General features: G+C 62.4%; 1 protein-coding gene across 1 annotated transcript; it reads left to right on the top strand.

Moving 5' to 3' along the window:
• The first annotated feature begins 4,955 nt into the window (after positions 1-4,955).
• MYL9 (myosin light chain 9) lies at positions 4,956-14,058 on the top strand. Its single transcript, XM_082065504.1, has 5 exons — positions 4,956-5,023; positions 6,249-6,322; positions 11,624-11,827; positions 12,993-13,154; positions 13,345-14,058. Exons 3-5 carry the CDS (start codon positions 11,644-11,646, stop codon positions 13,515-13,517), a joined length of 519 nt encoding a protein of 172 aa, XP_081921630.1. The 5' UTR covers positions 4,956-5,023; positions 6,249-6,322; positions 11,624-11,643; the 3' UTR covers positions 13,518-14,058.
• The last annotated feature ends 1,916 nt before the right edge of the window (positions 14,059-15,974 follow it).

Genomic DNA, 15,974 nt, shown 5'->3' on the forward strand with positions numbered 1-15,974 from the left:
GCGTCACCCGCCCGCGCCCCCGCTCCGCCAATCGCAGAGGCGTCGCGCGTTACACGTGACAAAGACAAGCGCCGCTCCCTCTACGGCGGGGGAGAGGGCCCAAGCTGAGGGGGGGAGAGGGAGCAGCGCGCGGGGCCCGGGGGCGGGGCTGGGGCGGGGGGCGGAGCCTGAGCCTGGGGAGGGCGGGGCTCCACCGGGCTCCACCCCCTCCTGCCGCCGGAGCCCCGCGCGGCCTCTGCGCCCCGGCGGCACCGGCATCAGCGGTAACACCGGTAACACCAGCACCACCGGTATCACCGGCACCACCGGCATCACCGGTAACACCAGCACCACCGGAATCACCGGCACCACCGGCATCACCGGTAACACCAGCACCACCGGCACCAGCGGCACCACCAGCACCACCGGAATCACCGGCACCACCGGCATCACCAGCACCACCGCTATCACCGGCACCAGCGGCATCACCAGCACCACCGGTATCACCGGTAACACCAGCACCACCGGCACCAGCGGCACCACGAGCACCACCGGAATCACCGGCACCACCGGCATCACCGTCATCACCGGTAACACCGGCACCACGAGCACCACCGCTATCACCGGCACCACCGGCATCACCGGCACCACCGGCATCACCGGCACCACCGGCATCCCCGGTATCACCGGCATCACCGGCACCACCGTCGCCGCCCGCCGCCTCCTGGCGCCTCCGCAGCCCTGCGGGGCCCGGCGCTGCCGCCGCTGTTCTCGCCGGAGGGGAGGCCGGGGAGGGACCCCGGGGCGGGCGGTGCCCGGGCGGGTCTCGGCCGGGCCCCCGGGGCGGGCGGTGCCCGGGCTGGCAGCGGCCGCGGGGCGAGAGAGGCCGATCCCGGCACCGCTGCATGAAGGGACACCCGGGGAACGGCGCGCCCGAGGGACAGCAGCTCCCGTCTTGTCCTGGCGCGTTGGCGGGACAGGGGATGGGGACGGGGACTGGGACAGGGGATGGGGACAGGGACAGAGGATGGGGACAGGGACAGGGGATGGGGACAGGGACTGGGACAGGGGATGGGGACAGGGACAGAGGATGGGGACAGGGACTGGGACAGGGGATGGGGACAGGGACAGAGGATGGGGACAGGGACAGGGACAGAGGATGGGGACAGGGACAGGGGATGGGGACGGGGACTGGGACAGAGGATGGGGACAGTGACTGGGACGGGGACTGGGGACAGGGACAGAGGATGGGGACGGGGACCGGGACAAGGACTGGGGACAGGGACAGGGGATGGGGACAGGGACCGGGACAGGGACTGGGGACAGGGACAGGGGACAGCCCTTTGCCCCACAGGCGCCGCAGCGTCGTGCTGAGCCACGCAACCAGAACGGCCGCACGGAGAGCAGGGCTCCCGGGCCAGGTCCCCCTGTGCTGTGCCGAGGCCGCTCGGCTCTGTCGCGCTGCACCGCGTGTTGGAGACGCTCTGTCCGTCCTTCCTGCAGACGGACTGCAGGACGGGGTGTTCGGAGCGGGGCAGTTGTGCAGGGCACTACAGCTTGTTATCTCTGTTTATTCAAGCAGACTTTACAGCAGGCAGTCATACACCGTCTCCAGAAACTACGCTCTCGGAAGTGTATGCAAATAGAATAATCACTGGAATACGTATGGAGTCCTAAAGATTTGACCTTTTTTTAATATTCTTGCCTTAAAAGAGCGATGGTATTCAACTTAAAACATTTTTTTCCTCATGTAAAGAACATACTGGGAATTGCTTCTCCAGCCTGGGGTGTGCAGGGTGTTTGGTTGGGATCAGTTCACTGTTGTCTTATCCAGGGTGAGCTTGTGTGGGCAGGGGGCAGGGGAGGGCCTGGGTCTGTGACAATAATGATTGAATTCCCCACATATTCCTATGGGTCTAGGTCTCCCTTCTGGTGGTGGTGCCGAGCCCTGTGCAGACACCTCGTGGGGAGCCCTTCCGTCCCCACCTGTGCACGTGGCCCCAGCGCTGGCGCTTGATGACGTTCACTGGTTCATTTCCCGGTCAGCAAACCCCGGGCCCAGGGTCCTGCTTTGCTTTCTGTTGCACAAACCAGCAAATGCACGATGTGCTGAGCATCTCGGGAGTGTGCCTGCTCTCTGCAGCCGTAAATATCCATACACCTCGCTTGTGATCGCAGCAGGAGCTGGGCAGCTGCAGGGCAGATGGGCCTGTGTGCACTGTGTGGCTGTCACTGAGGGGAGCAGGCAGCAGAGTCCTTGTCCCAGACCTCTGGTCATGTCCAGCTGAGGCCATGTAATTTAAATACAGATTATGCAAGATACTTTTGGACTTCAAAAGGCCCCTGAGCACATGCCCAGCCACTAGGCTGGTCCAAGCCAATGGAGCCGTGTTGCACTGAAGGGGACATGCAGCAGGGGGTCATCGCTGTATCTCTGGCGGGACTTTGCCTCCGACACGCCCACCATCGCAGGGCCCTTTGCAGAGGGTCCAGGTCTCGTGCCCCGGTTCCAGCCTGGCTCCCAGGGTGCTCTTCAGGCGCTTGGGCACGGCAGCCCCGTCCCTGCTCCGCGCCCTCTGTGATGCGATGACACGGCTGCTGAGCACGGGGGAAGCGCCAGCGGAGGGACCCCGTGCCTGACCTCTTCCAGAACTCCAGGCTGCGTCCCCAGATCCTGCTCCAGGCCCCTTTGCAGGGGTGGAAGCACTTGCACAGTGACACGACCTCTGGATCAGCAAAATGATCTAAAATTCACATGCTAAAAAAACTCTGGCCTGTTTTACTCCATCTCCATTGCCTGATCCACTGCCCAGAGAGAAAAGCAAATTAAATTGGGGTTTGAAAGAACAAGGAGGAGACAGGAGAGATGCCAGAGGATGCCATGGGGGTACAGACAGGTCCCCAGTAACGCATGTGTGTTGATGGGCTTGTGGAAGCAGGGGAGAGGATTACCCGGGGAGCCTGGGCACAGGCCGGGGGTGGTGGGAAGGGCTGGGCTGGGCTCAAGGGTGAGCCCGAGGGGCTGCGCAGGGCAGCCCAGCAGCAGCCCCTTTGTGTGCGCAGCGTCAGGGGCTGCAAAGAGTGTGAGGAGCTGCCATGTCCGTCCTGCCCCCTTCCCCGGTTCCAGGGCCTGGGCTCGGGGAGGGGCAGCGGCCACCCCGGAGGGGCTGGCGGGGGTCCTGCCTCCTGCCAGGCTGGGGACACGGTTGAGTCCGGGGTTTCCTCCAGCACAGGAAACGCTGGGACCAGCCACGGGGTGGCAGCTCAGGCTGACTCGTGTGACTTGTTCTTTTGGTTCTTTCTTTTTCCTCTTTCCTTACATTTTTTTGTAAAAAGGCAAACCTTGGGACCCCCGGCAGACCAGGGGCACGGTGAATGCTCTGCGCTCTCCCTGCCTCTCCTCTGCCCCGCACGGCGCTCAGCGGTGGCTCTAACCCCATCTCCACACTTGGCTGCTCCTGACTCCCCCCAGCACAGCCTGTGCTTTGGGGGGTGTGGGCAGGACACCTGCCCCAGCCAAGGCCGAATGAGCCCTGTGCCTTCCCCTTTCCCTGGAGGAGGAAATGCCCGGCAGGTTTCTTCACGCAGCACAGGAGCAGGATTAGGATGTCGCCAAGCCTGGCGGGCTGCTGGCAGAGCAGGTCACTGGTCTTCTGAGCCAGTGGGAACAAAATCTGCGCCTGGGGCAGGTCCGGCCGGGCTGCTGGAGGCCATGGCCAATGCTTTTGCACCAGTGCTGAAACTGTTTTATTTTTTCATTAACAGTTGTTTGTAGTGATGCCCCACAGGACACCAGCAGCTGAAGATTAATTTATGTCATGCTCATTTCCGCTCTTCACTTGTGTTGCTGCGAGTGCAGCCCGCACGGTCCATGCTGTCCCCTCGGCACCCTTCTGCCATGCTGGGAAGTGGCCAAGGGGGACAGCAGAGTATGGTCCTTGTCCTTGAGCTCCCATGTCTCTCTGGGCAGCGACAGAGCCACTGGCAGAGCAGTCCTGCCCCAGCTCCTTGCTCTAGGTTGGCCAAATCCCTCTCAGAAACGCTCCTGGTGTCTCCGTCTCCCACTTGCCTGCTCCTCTGCAGGCTGAATTCTGCCTCCAGTGTCGTGGGGTCCTCCAAACCAAAGACAAATTCGCCCTGGTACGATGTCTGGGGAGGGCTCCCACAGGGAGCTCCTTTGGGTGACCGCGGGGCTGGGGTGCGGTGCAGGGTTGGTGCTGGAAAGGAAACACGAGCAAGACGCGCTGCCCTGGAGAGGCGACCCCAGGGCTGGCGAGGGGCAGGAGCTCCCATCCCTGCACCTCGGGGCTCCAGACCCCAGCTCGGGAATGGGCCGAGTCCCTGGCTGTTCTCCACTCCACTTCGAGGGGCTGTTCAACCATGTCCTCACAGCCCAGCAGAGGCAGGGCTCAGAACAACCGGCTGGTCTTTCTGGCCACCATTCCCTTGCTAGCGTGGTCCTGCTGGACGATGGACAGAAGCTTTCAGTCAGCTGTGGTGCAGCCTTCGAGGTGCCTGCAAAGCTTCTCCGTGTCACCCGAACGGGCTGCTGGTCCACAGGCAGCTCCATGCCAGAGCTGCTCCAGCACGCCCAGGGTGCGCATCCAGGGTGCACCCAGGTCCATGTCACCCGCGGGCCCCTGGCTGCTGTCATCCGTGGGTGCCCGCAGCCCCGCAGAGCGCGGCGGGCCCCTGTGTCATCGGCCTGGGGGTGCAGGGACGTCCACGGAGACGCCGGGACACGCGGGTTCCCAACCCCGCGGGTGCCACCCCGAGCTGCGCATCTCCCCGCAGGAAGGCGGGCACGCGTGGGCCGCCCCCGCCGCCCTTTCGTCTATATAAGGCCGGGATCACCGTCCCGCGGCCCCACGGCCCCGGCCCCGCCGCATTCTTCTGCCTTGTATGGGCCGCGCCGGGCCGGGCGGCACCGCCCCGGCCACCCCGCCCCGGGCCCCGCTGCCCGCCCGCCCCGCTAGGGCCGCGCCGCGGGCCGGGCCCCGGCAGAGCAGCGCCCGCCGCCCCGCAGCTGCCCGCTCCGCTCCAGGTGAGGCGGCTTCGCCGGGGACCCGGCCCCGCCGCTCCCCGCCCCGCCGGACGGGCCGGGAACCGACCGGCCACGGGGAGCGCCCGGCACGGGAGGGAGCGGGACAGCCACGGCGGGCCGGGAGGGGCCGGGCGGGATGGAGCCGGGGCAGCCCCGGCGGACCGGGCGGGATGGAGCCGGGGCAGCGCCGGTGGAGCGGGCGGGATGGAGCCGGGGCAGCGCCGGTGGAGCGGGCGGGATGGAGCCGGGGCAGCGCCGGTGGAGCGGGCGGGATGGAGCCGGGGCAGCGCCGGTGGACCGGGCGGGATGGAGCCGGGGCAGCGCCGGTGGAGTGGGCGGGATGGATCCGGGGTAACTCCGGTGGAGCGGGCGGGATGGAGCCGGGGTAACTCCGGTGGACCGGGCGGGATGGAGCCGGGGCAGCCCCGGTGGAGCGGGCGGGATGGAGCCGCGGCAGCTCGGAGGGGAGGCGGCAGGACGGGAAGGGAGAGCGGGAAGGAGCAGCTCCCGGCCGCCTCCCCGCACTGGCTCAAGCCCAGGGAGGGGACGATGCAGCGGCAGGAGAAGCCCCTCTGGTCCCCTCCAGCCGCGCAGGAGCCGCTCTGCGGGGCCCGGCAGGGATGTCCCAGCTAGGGGAGGCGAGGATCGGTCTTGAGCAAAGCTCTTAATAGCTCTTTGCAACACCTGGAGCTGACACATCCCGGTTTCTCCCCAGATGGCAGTGCTGCAAGAGCAGATCCTGCTGCTCGCGGCTTCACCTGCCTCCTGGTTTGTGAGAGCTGTTCCTATCTGGAACATCTGCTTTTTCCCCAAAATCTTTTTGCTGGTGGCCAGAGCCAAGGTGCAGATGCTTGTGTGATGCTCCAGTGATCTTCCCAGTGACCTGTGAGCAACTTCAGTCAATGAACTGCTGTAAGGCAGAAAAGCTTTATTTAGCTCATTTCCCTCAGTCTTGAACACAGAGGAACTTTGTGTTTTGTTTAGCTATGCCCATGAAAACTTGAGGTCCTCTTGGCTTCTTTCCCTGCATGCTCTTTTGGTACAAAATGTTATGATTGTGATAAAAGCCAGGGAGGCTCTAAAACATGGATGTGTAGCAGAAGACGGCAGCGGGAGCAGCATTCTTTGGAGTGGAACATCCCCAAGTGTCAACAGCCACCACTGCTGACCAAAGATGGTTGGGTTTCTTCAGTCACTTGAATGTTTTTCCTCTCATCGCTGACAGGCTCCGTGCGGCTGTAGGAGGAGTTTGCGGTCACCTCCCCCTCTGAGGCGCTGCGGCCAGATTCCCCCACCGAGGTGAGACCCTTGATTCTCCTGGGATATATCAAACCCAGTCCAGGGCATGTTATTCTAGTGGTCTGGGGCCACAAAGACCTTCTGCCCATGGTCTTGTTTCCCACCCTCCCTGGGCACCAGAAGGGTGCTGGATCTTTTGTGTGGTGATGGTGTCTGTGCAGGGTCTTCTCATGGTGGCCTCGGAAACTGAGCTTTGGAAAGGTTTGCATGTGCCATATGGGTATGGTGAGGTCCTTGTCCCCTAAACTCAGTGGGAAGGAGCTAGCCCAGAAACTGCCTGCCGAAAATTGCAGTTGAGCCCCACAGCTGCACCCGGGCCTTGCCGCGAGCGGAGGGCAGGCTGGGATGAACGCTCTGCGCGTGTGGCTCTGGCTCCCTGATGCTGCTCTGCTCCCTCCTGTCTACACATGAAACCCGCTCGCTGTCTTCAGTGCCGGTGGCTGCGGCTGGTCTGGGGTCACAGCCCAGGCCTCACATTCTGCTTTCCTCTTGCCTCCAAATTTCCTTTCCCACATCCATCTCTAATAAAGCCAAAAAAGGAGCAGAACATCAGCCTGCCTCCCCTCCTGCAGTGCCGAGCCGGACAGGGGCCGTTCCCGCGGCTCCCGGTGCCCGTGGCCGGCAGTGTGGCTGCCCCGGACACCTCAGCAGCGGGGACAGAGTCCAGCAACGCCACATCCCACGGGCACCCTGAGCAAGGCTGTGCTGGTGGAAAGGGAACGTTTAACAATAGATTAGGCAGGGAAGATCAGCCGCCCACTCCTCTAGCATACAACAACCTGGTTTGTCTGTCCTGCTGGCTCCAGAGGTGGGATGTCTGCTCCTGGGCAGTCCTGGTGCTGGGAGAGGTGCCCAGCAGACAGATCAAGTGTTGCGGGTGGAAGGATGCTGGCCCGCAGCCCCTGTGCGGGTGTGGGATGCTGCAGGGCATCGCCCATGCTGGCCCCTGTGCCACCCTGGGAGAGGGGATGGGAACTGCTGCCTGTGCTGGACAAACACCCCCTGCACTGCCGTAACGTTGAGGTGTGGCTGGCCGGGTGTTGTGGTGGGACAGTGCTTGCCTGTTACTAAACACGGCTGTGTTGTGGCTTGCTGGTAATAGCAACTCATTTTGGGAAGAGCCATTGGGCAGAGATTTAACCACAGTCCCTCCAAGGGGCTGTCGTTCACCCTGCGGGGGTGTCCTCTGGGACAGCCCGGGCTGTTTGGATCGCTCTTTCCCTACCCTCACCAAAAGCATCCAGCAGATGCACATCATGTGTCTTGCTGCTGGGATCGCATGGCAGGGAGGGGCTGGCTGTGAGCAGGAGGTGATGTCTGGCTGTGCTGGCACTGCAGGGCAGCCCCGCGCGGTGCCGGAGCCTCGGCAGCACTTTCAGAGGTGGCTCCTGTGGCTGCATCACCAGCTTCCAAGGAGCCGCCTTTGGGAAACCCTTAGCAGCATATCCCGTGTGTTATCAAGGAGGAAGCACATGGCAGTTTATTTTTCTGATAACTGTGGGCCTTTGCTCTTTCTCTTTGAAACAATTTCTTTTACTAACTAATGAACCTTTGAAGCCGTCCCCGTGGTCCCTGGGGTCTGACTCCCAGGTGAGGAAGGCACAAGCCTCGTGGTGCAGGAGGCAGGGAGACCATCTTGGCAGGAGTGGTGGCAGAAGGATGAGGGAATAGGGGAGCCGATGACGGGGCAAGTGTGGTGATGGGATTGGCACACGGCTCCCGTGCCGGGCTGGCTGGGGTCTCACCCCAGCGCTGACCTCCCTGGCCCTGCTGCCTGAGGTCAGGGCTTTCAGCGGGGGCGGCGGGAGCAGGACAGGTCTCTGTGGGTTTCCTTCTTGCCAAGGAGGAAGCCGCTGGTTTGGTGGCTGCACCAAGCGGCTCAGCAGAGTCCACTCCAGCATGCGGGGCATCATGGCTGGGCATTTCCTCAAATGGGCTGAGCACCAGGTTTTTGGGAATCCCAGAAAGCACAGGCTGGAAGACCAGGGCAGAGCAGCCGTCGAGCCCTCGTGCTGAGCACAGATTGCCCCAGTCGAACCAGGACTCAGATCCCTTCTGTCTCATGCAGGGGCACCTTTCCCTGCACCGATCCCAAAAATTCTCTTCCCAAGTCCCAGCCAGCCCAAGAGGATCTGCTAACAGCAGAAACAGAATGATTAGGAGATGACCAGGCTGAACTGGACCTTGGGACCAAGCAACTTTCTGGGGCATATTTTGGATCAAACAGCAAAACCATATGCTGTCAAAATCACACTTAATCCCCATAACAAGAACCATCTCTCTGGAGAGGGTGCCAAGCTGCGCTTTCTGCTGCTGGTCACAGCTGGGGCAGGGTAAATATTTGGATAATATTAATTCATGTGGTGAGAGCAAAACTCCTGCTTGTTTCTCTAGTCTTCTGGTAATAATTCTGCTAATAACTCAGCATGTTTTGAAAACTCAGCCCAGTGCCGTGGGGCAGCGGCACAGCTTTTGTTGCTGGCTCTGGCCTGGCACAGCGCAGCTGTGGTGCTCGGCTGAGCCTCCCCAGGCCGAGCCTCCCCAGGCCGAGCCTCCCCAGGCCGAGCCTCCCCAGGCCGAGCCTCCCCAGGCCTGGCTGCGGCTCGGGGCCGGCAGCGCACGCGGGGGCCGGCAGGGCCTGCAGAAAGAGGCTGATCCGTCGCAAAGAGCTTCATGGTGCGGCCATGCTGGAGGAAGCAGGGGGGGCTGAGATGTCCTGCCCACCCAGCCATCCTGCTGCTGTGACACACGCCTCTGTCCTGGGGGACACTGGGGAAGAACAGCACATCTGGGGGGTGCCGGGGTGATTTGGTGAATGTTGGTAGGCACTGGGGCCACACAAGGGAGGGGATGTGGGCAGCGCTGTGTCCATCCAGCCCTGCAGCCACTGGGGCTCATGTGGAATGAGGAGGGGACCGGGTGGGGGACATGAAGCACCTCCCCTGCAGACGAAGGCCCTGGCTGGGGCTCAGAGGGTGCTGCCAGGCTCTCTGCTGTGGTGCAATGCTGCTGCAGTGGGATGGGAGCGGGTGTAGGGGTGGGGGAAGAGTCCCCAGCCCCCTCTGAGCTTGACTGGGCACCGTGGTGCCAGCCAGCCCTGCAGGCACTGTCACCATAGCTGGGATGTGGCACTCACCACAGCCCCTAGAATGTCCTTCTAGTGCAGCCCAGATGAGCCTGGGGACCAGGCTGGTGGCCACTCCAGCTGCCCCCTCTGCAGCCCCTTGGAAAAGGGGAGGGAAAGAGCTGGCAAGCAGGTCCGGTGCAGGGAGGGCTGGCGGGCGCCATGCAGGTGTGGAGGCTTTTTGCTCAGGCCTCGGACAAGCCAGCGCTGGGGCCCCGCGAGGAGGGGTGCTGCCCTGCGCTGCCCTGGGGGTCAGCATTAAGGGCCCAGCCAGGGAGCGGGTCCCCGAGCAGCATGCCCAGGGCGGCCGGGCCAGCGGGCGCAGCTGCTGGCACACAGCTCGCTGCTGTCGTTGCCCAGCCGGGGAGCGGGTCCCCGAGCGGCATGCCCAGGGTGGCCGGGCCAGCGGGCGCAGCTGCTGGCACACAGCTCGCTGCTGTTGTTGCTTTGTGCTGCTTCACGCAGCATGATGCGGCTTCTTAACTGCTGCGTGTCCGGCAAAGGCAGGAACGCAGGCGGCCCTGCTGCCTGCCACGGCAGGGGACACGGCGGAACAGAGTGGTAATACTCTCTTCTTCCCCCAAACAATTAATTCATAATCCATTATCGCAGAATCATAGGGTGTCCTGAGTTGGAAGGGACCCACAAGGATCGTCAAGGCCAAATTAATGTAACCTTGCCCCCCCAGCTGTTCCCCATGCCAGGTGCTGACCCAGATAGGGAAACTGAGGCTTGGGGCTGCACATGAGGGAGAAATGGCCGCAGTAGACACATGAAGGCTCTGAGCAGCATCTCTCCCTGGGGCTGATCCCCCCCCAGACCGCCCCATGGGCCGTGCTGGGCTGGCAGCCGCCACCCTCGCTCTGCCAGGCATCTTTGCTGGAGTCCTGCTGAGTAACGCTGGCTCGGATTCCACTGGGAGAGGTCTGAGCATCCTCCTCTCAGGTAACGTTGGTGGTCACAGGGGGGTGCTGAGCACCCCATAGAGATCCTGTTTGGGTGCCCAGCACTCATGGTGCAGGATGCCTTAAATTCCAACTGCACCCCTCAGCCTGGCAGCATGCGGGGATGACACCAAACCACTGCTTGGAGGCTGTGGAGGGGCTCAGGTACCATCTCGCTGCTGGGCATGGGCTCCCTGCTCCAGCCTGGCCCTGCTGGGTGCTCGCCAGCACGGGCTGGGGGCAGGAACACCCCTTTGAGAGATCAGGTTTTCCTGCTGCGGTCTTGCCTTGGTGGTATCTGGGGTCCATGTTCTCCCTTTGCCATTCACTATGGGACATACATTGCCCCAGCCATGTCCCCAAAGGTGTGCCCATCCACAGCTGCCCCCCCTCTTTGCTCCTCCGGGCTGCCGCCGTCTCCTGGCATCCATCACCTGTAACAACAGCGCCAGTCCTGGGCGCCCCTGCTCCCGGCGTTACTCAGCTGCCGTGCCCCCGCCCCGCAGGGCTCTGCAGCCCCCGAGAGGTCCCTGACCCCCTTTCCCCACCGCTTCGGGGCCCTTCCCGTGGGCTCCCCGGGCAGAGCGGGGAGGGACGCGGCCTTTGGCCCGGCGGGGGCGGGAGGTGGGATGGAGGGAGCGGGACGGAGGGGGAAGGGAGGCGGTGGTATGTGAGGAATGTGCCCGGGGCAGATAACCCCTTCCCGCTGGGTGCTGCCCATGGCCCGGGGACGGGCTGCGGCTGCCTTGGGCGGCGGAATGGAGGGTGTGCAGGGACACCCATTGCTGGGGGAGCCCTGCCGGGGGGCAGGGGCCATGGCTGAGCTCTGCCCAAAATGCCGAGGCACCTGTCCCCATGGGCCCCCGGGACTGGCGGAGTGGGGGAGCGCTGGGTGCTGGGCTGGGCACCTCTCCCTGTGCCTGGGGTGCAAACGGGACGGGCGGCAAGCGAGTTTGGGGAGCCCTGTCTGCAGCCGGTAGGGACAGCCCTGGGCAAAGGGTGCCAGGGAGTGCTTGTGACTTCCAAAGGGACTCGTTAGAGCCTGAATGTCACCTGTCCCCATGTACAACTCTGTGGCCACCTTATCTCATTGTTGCCAAACTGTGTGAGTGGCAGGGAAACCGAGGCATGGGAGGATGTGCCAGGAGTTGTGTGTCCCGGCCTCTGCTCCAGCCTCCCCGGCTCTGCCTGTCGCCAGCCCCCTGACAGCCCTGCCCGCTGCCCTGCCCCCAGGTACCACCCCAGCCGCCAGGATGTCCAGCAAACGGGCCAAAGCCAAGACCACCAAGAAGCGTCCCCAGCGCGCCACCTCCAATGTCTTTGCCATGTTCGACCAGTCGCAGATCCAGGAGTTCAAGGAAGCCTTCAACATGATCGACCAGAACCGTGATGGCTTCATTGACAAGGAGGATCTGCATGACATGCTGGCTTCTCTCGGTGAGCAGACCCTCCCCTCGTGCCTCCACGTGTCCTTCAGCCCCTCTGCCCTCAACATCTCCGTGGCAAGTGGGGAGAGCTGCTGGGTCACCTCGTGCCTCACACCCAGCGGTGGAGACCAGCTTTGGTGGGGTGCTGTTGGGGCACAGCCCTCCTGCTTTGGGCCAGCCTGATGCTGGCTGTGAAACCTGGGGCAGATTTCTCTGCTGGCACCAGCTGACCGCACAAGGTGTGTTTGTGGAGGTACCCAAGGGCAGCAGCCTGATGCGCTGCTTTTACAGCCGTGCTCACTAGAAGGGAAGAGACCCTTGGGGCCGGAGAAGCTTTGCTCTAGGAGCAACCACCAGCTGCAGCCATTGAGTATCTGAGTGGTCTCACCCCAGAATATCACCTGGGGTTGTACCCTGTGGGACAAAGCTCCTGTTGCTCTCAGCCAGGGTGACAGAAGAGGCAGGTCCCTGTGCTGGCACGATACCTTGACCAGTTGAGACTTGCAGCTCTGGCTGTAACCCGCACCCTAAGCCCCTTCTCCTTCACTGCAGGCCATGGCTTCCACCTCCCGCTCCCCGTGGTGCCTCCATGGCGCTTTCGGAGGTCTGTCAATGATTGACCTGGCAGCCAAACCTGTTCTGGAGGTCCTGCCTGGCCCTGGGAGGGACCTCCCCCCTCCCTGAGAGAAGCAGCTCTGGGAGCAGAGAGGGGCTGCGTGCTGGGGCACCTCAGTAGCGGAGCTTAAACCGTTGCTGGTGCACCCATGGCAGGAGCAGTGCTGCAGACATCAGCAGAACGGGGCTCACACGGGGACGTTGCTGCCCCTCTCCTTGGCGGGGGGCAGGGTCTCAGCTGCCACAGGAATGGGGAAAAGCCGGGGGGTTAGTTCCTGGTGACCCCCAGACGAATTCCTGCATCTCCCTCAAGGTTGAGCCTGGCAGAGCTTGCTTCCAAGTGGCCTGGGGCGTGGATTAAAGCACAGGGAGAGCTGCTGAGGGGGCAGCGCCAGGCACTGTGGAAACCCCCTTCCCTTGTTTGTGGGGTGGGTGAACACGTGCCAGCAAATTCATTTGCAATTAAAAAAACTCAGCCAGCTGAATACGTGGGCTGGCTTTGGGGATGGGTCCTGTGGGGGGACAGGGCATGAACACACACCTCCGCCTGTGTCTGGCAGGGAAGAACCCCACGGACGAGTATCTGGAGGGCATGATGAGTGAAGCACCAGGGCCCATCAACTTCACCATGTTCCTCACCATGTTCGGGGAGAAGCTGAACGGCACCGACCCGGAGGACGTCATCCGCAATGCCTTCGCCTGCTTCGACGAGGAGGCGTCAGGTCAGGTGCTGCCTGCTCTGCCTTTCGGGCAGCCAGGACGAGGGCTGGGCCAGATCCTTGGGGACAGTCCCCAGGCAGCTCCAGAGCAGGACAGCTGGCCAGGGGTACCTTTGGGAGAGACAGGGAAGGTCCTGCCACTCAGCCCTCCTGTGCTGTCTCCTGCTAACGCCACCCCACCCTGTCCCCACAGGCTTCATTCATGAGGACCATCTGCGTGAGCTGCTGACCACCATGGGAGACAGATTCACTGACGAGGAGGTGGATGAGATGTACCGGGAGGCACCCATCGACAAGAAGGGCAACTTCAACTATGTGGAGTTCACCCGCATCCTGAAGCACGGGGCCAAGGACAAGGACGATTAGAGCCCGGGGCTGCCCATCCCCTCTGCCTCTCCCCGCGCGCAGCCCTGCCCCTCGGCCCCCCTTGCTGCCCCACAGCAGCTCCCCCATGGGAAACACCTCCCAGGACCGTCACCCCACATCGGGTCACGCTTGGAGGGGAAGTGCTGCCATCGCTTCACCACTGTGTGCCCATCCACCAGTCCCAGACCTCCCCTCCCATTGCCTCTCCCACCCACAGGCTCGCCCCAGTGGGACCCCCAGCCTGGCTGTGACCCCCCAGCAGCAGCTGACCCCCTCAAAGCCACCATGCCACCAGTCCCTGGGGCCAGGGCGAGCATCCAGGTGAGCGCTGCCCCGTGGGGTTTTGGCTGGCTCGGGCCCAAACGATCCCTGTCTCAGGGCCACAGCACAGAGAGAAAGCGCCTCTCCCCCTCCTCCCACACTCCCCTTGTTTATGAAAGAAAACCCACTTTGTTTCCTCCTCCCTGGCTGTTTTATGGCTTTAGAGCCTGTGATCTGAGGGATCTGGGAAGCCGAAGCGGTGCATAAAACCTGACGGGTGTGATACAGAGGTGTGCTGTGTGCGACTCCCTCGCGGACCCGTGCCGTGCCATACCGCGCCGTGCCGTGCCGTACCACGCCGTGCCGTGCCGCGGCCTGCGGTCTGACTGCCTGGCGGGTCTGGGGGTGGGATTGGGCACCTGGTGGGTCTGAGGGGTGGGTTTAGGCACCATGTCTCCCTCCTCGCTGCCGTTGCCAGCCAGGGCTCATTCCAGCTGAGGAGCCTTCTTTTGAAAATCGCTCCAAACCTGCAGAAAATCAGGTTGAGCATCGTTTTCTGATCCCATGGTGACGGGATGAGGGTTCTGCTTGGCCCCTGCGTCAGGGTGGGCAGACTGAGACACACTTGGCAAGTGCTGGCCACACTTCCCCCATCAGCTGGTTCGGGGGCTCGGAGGCTCCACCACCCTTTTGCGTCACCCTGAGGGGGCAGGGGTGCAGGTATGAGACAGGGAGGGTGAGAAATGGAGAGGGGGGGTTGTCCCCTTGGTTTGGCTATTTATCACCACCTGAATAAGGGTGTGGGGGTGCAGGGGGGCTCCCACCTTGCAAAGCTGCTATCTTAAGTGCTGCCTGAAGTCATCTCGTCTCTCTGCCCTGGAAGGATGACTTTCCTGCATTTCTTTATTTAAAATGGCAGAAAATGTGATGCAAACCCACAGAAGCTGGTGAGGGCACAGTGCATGCCAGAGATGCTCCCAGTGCGCTGGAGAAGCTCGGACGAGGCTGCGGGGCTCCATGGTGCGTGCTGCGGGGATCAGCGGGGCCACCAGCCCGTCCCGCGCAGGGACCTGCCAGGCCGCAGGAGGTGTTCTCACAGGGAGGTGACCCACGGTTGAAAAGCTGCTCCTTGGTTCTCAGTGCTTCTATTTGCAAGTGCTACCAACACAAGGAAAGATTAACTGAATTATCAGGGATACAGAGACATGAAAGGCTGAACACGTACTTTCCAGTGAGCTCCCAGGGTCATGGCTCATGCCCTGCAGCAACAGCCCCAAACCAGCCCACCTCCAGGCTCGCAGATGCCGTGTTCCTTCCCTAATTCCATGCCCTACCAGGGAGAAACCTACAGGTCTCTCACTTCCAGAGCAAAGCCCAAGGCCTGAAGGCTGCTGGAGGGCAGGATGCTTTTTGAAAAGTCCCTTTCACTGGGACTCACATAAAAGTGACTGTCTCACAGACATCACTTTGGGGCAGAGGGGCTGATGCTGGAGATACACCCAGTGGTGTGGGAAAGGACCTCCAGCTTCAGCAAGGCCTCAGCCACGCTGCGGGCAAACCGTCTTCTGGAGGCGGCTGCATCCAGGAGCGAAATTCAGCCCCCCTGGCCCCAAAGATCAGCTTGTGTGACCAGCCCAGGTTCTCCCAGCGTCGGGAGGGGGATGGACTCGGTGGCTGCGGACACTGCTGGCTCTGAGCAAAGAGCCGCCAGAGGCTCCAGCATGGGGCTCTCAGAAACACTGTCTCAAGCAGCTGCTAAAGCTGCTGTGTCTGAGCTGCTCCTGCACCGGCATGGCTGGGGTTACACCACCGGGCTCGCAGGAGGGGGCGTCCCGCAACCCTGATGCCGACAAAGTAGAGGAACTTTGCTAGGTACACTGAGGTACATAGGAGAAGAGTAAATGTGGCCCTTGCAAAGGGGAGTCCTGCCTCCCCCACCTCCTGGAGCTCTTTACACGTAGTTGTTTGGGCAGCAGAGATGGGGCTGTCTTGCAGAACTTCAGAGGCTGAGTGAAACCCATCAAAATGCAGGCGCAGTAGTAGGTGGGTCGATGGAAAGTGAAGCACATGGGGAAGATGATCACCGACTTCACAGGTGAGACCACAGGCTCCAAGTGCTCCAAAACACCCCAAAGAAAGGTCAGAGCTCAGTGGCTACGAAAATCAAGAAAAAAAAAAGGGAGAAAGAAAATCACA

The sequence above is a fragment of the Streptopelia decaocto genome (genome assembly GCF_964273445.1).
Source record: "Streptopelia decaocto genome assembly, chromosome: 14".
NCBI lineage: Eukaryota > Metazoa > Chordata > Aves > Columbiformes > Columbidae > Streptopelia > Streptopelia decaocto.

Coding starts and splice junctions, on each gene's coding strand:
- MYL9 (XM_082065504.1), top strand. CDS start 11,644: ATGTCCAGCAAACGGGCCAAAGCCAAGACCACCAAGAAGCGTCCCCAG. Junction 11,828..12,992: donor TGACATGCTGGCTTCTCTCG/GTGAGCAGACCC, acceptor TGTGTCTGGCAG/GGAAGAACCCCACGGACGAG. Junction 13,155..13,344: donor CTTCGACGAGGAGGCGTCAG/GTCAGGTGCTGC, acceptor CTGTCCCCACAG/GCTTCATTCATGAGGACCAT.